The 1,643-nt window shown below is 60.2% G+C and overlaps 1 protein-coding gene across 1 annotated transcript in view; it reads left to right on the top strand.

Moving 5' to 3' along the window:
* EMH_0045440 (uncharacterized protein) overlaps positions 1-1,643 on the top strand; it is a gene marked incomplete at both ends in the record, with an annotated part of 2,872 nt that overhangs the window by 154 nt on the left and 1,075 nt on the right. The window contains 2 exons of the mRNA XM_013496069.1: positions 3-792; positions 953-1,643. Of these exons, the coding sequence (XP_013351523.1) occupies positions 3-792; positions 953-1,643 (1,481 nt within the window). The remainder of the gene's footprint in view (positions 1-2; positions 793-952) is intronic.

The following is a 1,643-nucleotide window of genomic DNA, read 5'->3' as shown; positions in this document are numbered from 1 at the left end:
TGCAGCAGCAGCAGCAGCAGCAACAGCAGCAGCAGCAACAGCAGCAGCAGCAGCAGCAGCAGCAGCAGCATGAGCTGCCTTTTAATATACACAGAAACAACAGTGGATGCTGTGCTGCTGCTGCTGCTGCAGTGGGGCTCTCCCCCTATGCTCACCAGGATATGATGGCAGCAGCAGCAGCAGCAGCAGCAGCAGCAACACCGCCGCATCAAGCAACAGCAGCAGCAGCAGCAGCAGCCGCTGCTGCTGCTGCTGCTGCACAAACTGCAGCAGCAACTCCGCCAACTGTCGATATGCTCGGATCCATAGAACAGCAGCAGCAGCAGCAGCAGCAGAAGCAGCAGCAACTGCTGCTGCAGGAGCAGCAGATGTTCCCGCATACACCGCAGCAGCAACAGCAGCAGCAGCATCTCCTGCTGCAGCAGCAGCAGCAGCAGCAGCAGCATGGGGCTCTGCTGCAGCATGACATCGGTTCGCAGATGCATCAGCCCTTGCTGCTAGCTCACGACCAGCAGCAGCAGCAGCAGCAGCAGCTCCTGCTGCAGCAGCAGCAGCAGCAGCAGCAGCACCTAGCTGGTGCTGCTCTGCCCCTGTCTTATACACCGCAGCAACTGCAGCAACTGCAGCAGCTGCAGCAGCTGCAGCAGCCCTATCTAACGGATGGGAGCCCGCAGCAGCAGCAGCAGCAACAGCAACAGCAGCAGCTGCTACCGCTGCTGCGTCACCCCCAAAGACTCCCCCGGTTGCAGCAGCAGCAGCAGCAGCAGCAGCAGCAGCAGCAGCAGCAGCTCGGTCAGATGTATGGGGTGTCTCCACATGCCTACAGCATAGCAGCAGAAGGAGCTGCTGCATGCTCAGCAGAGCCTCAGTCTCCGTGGTCTGCTGCTGCTGNCTGCTGTATCGATGCTCACCGAGGAAGCAGACTCCGACTCAGATGTTGCAAATGGTTCAGAGACGCCAGCAGCAGCAGGAGCAGCAGCAGCAGCAGCAGCAGCAGGAGCAGCAGCAGCAGCAGCAGGTGCAGCAGCAGCAGCAGCAGCTGCTGCTGCTGCTGCTCCTAGTCTAGCAGGCCAACATACTGTAGAGGAACACCCAAACCACGACGTTTCTTTTGCTGCTGCTTCTGCTGCTGCTTCTGCTGCTGCTTCTGCTGCAGCACAAACAGCAGGCGGCCATCAGAGGCAAATAAAAGATGCAGCAGCAGCAGCAGCAGCAGCAACTGCAACAGCAGCAGCAGCAGGACTCGATTGGGGATGCTGCCGCTGCTACCACTGCGGCGCCCCCCAAGGACCCGCAGCAAAAGCCAGCAGCAAAGACTATCAGCAGCAGCAGCAGCAGCAGCAGCAGCAGCAGGAGCTGTTGCTGCCACTTAAGCCGGTGAAGACAGAGACTGGCGACGCTGCAGCAGCAGCAGCAGCTGCAGCAGCAGCAGCAGCAGCAGCAGATTCGTTGGTGTTTTCCGAGCAGCTGGGGGGCTGGGTGGCTGTGCCTAAGCTAGCAGCAAAAGACGAATCAAAAAGCAGCAGCAACAACAGCAGCAGCAGCAGCAGCAGCAGCAGCAGCAGATGCATGCGGCTCTTCGCATGCTTTCCTGTGGGGCAGGGAGAGAGCCTCGCAGCAGCACGAGAGGCGGCCTTGGCGTG

This window comes from Eimeria mitis, genomic scaffold, assembly GCF_000499745.2.
Source record: "Eimeria mitis Houghton genomic scaffold, Emh_scaff1895, whole genome shotgun sequence".
NCBI classification, from domain to species: Eukaryota; Apicomplexa; class Conoidasida; order Eucoccidiorida; family Eimeriidae; genus Eimeria; species Eimeria mitis.
Note: the sequence above shows the minus strand (reverse complement) of the source record. Positions and strands in the feature narration are given on the sequence as shown.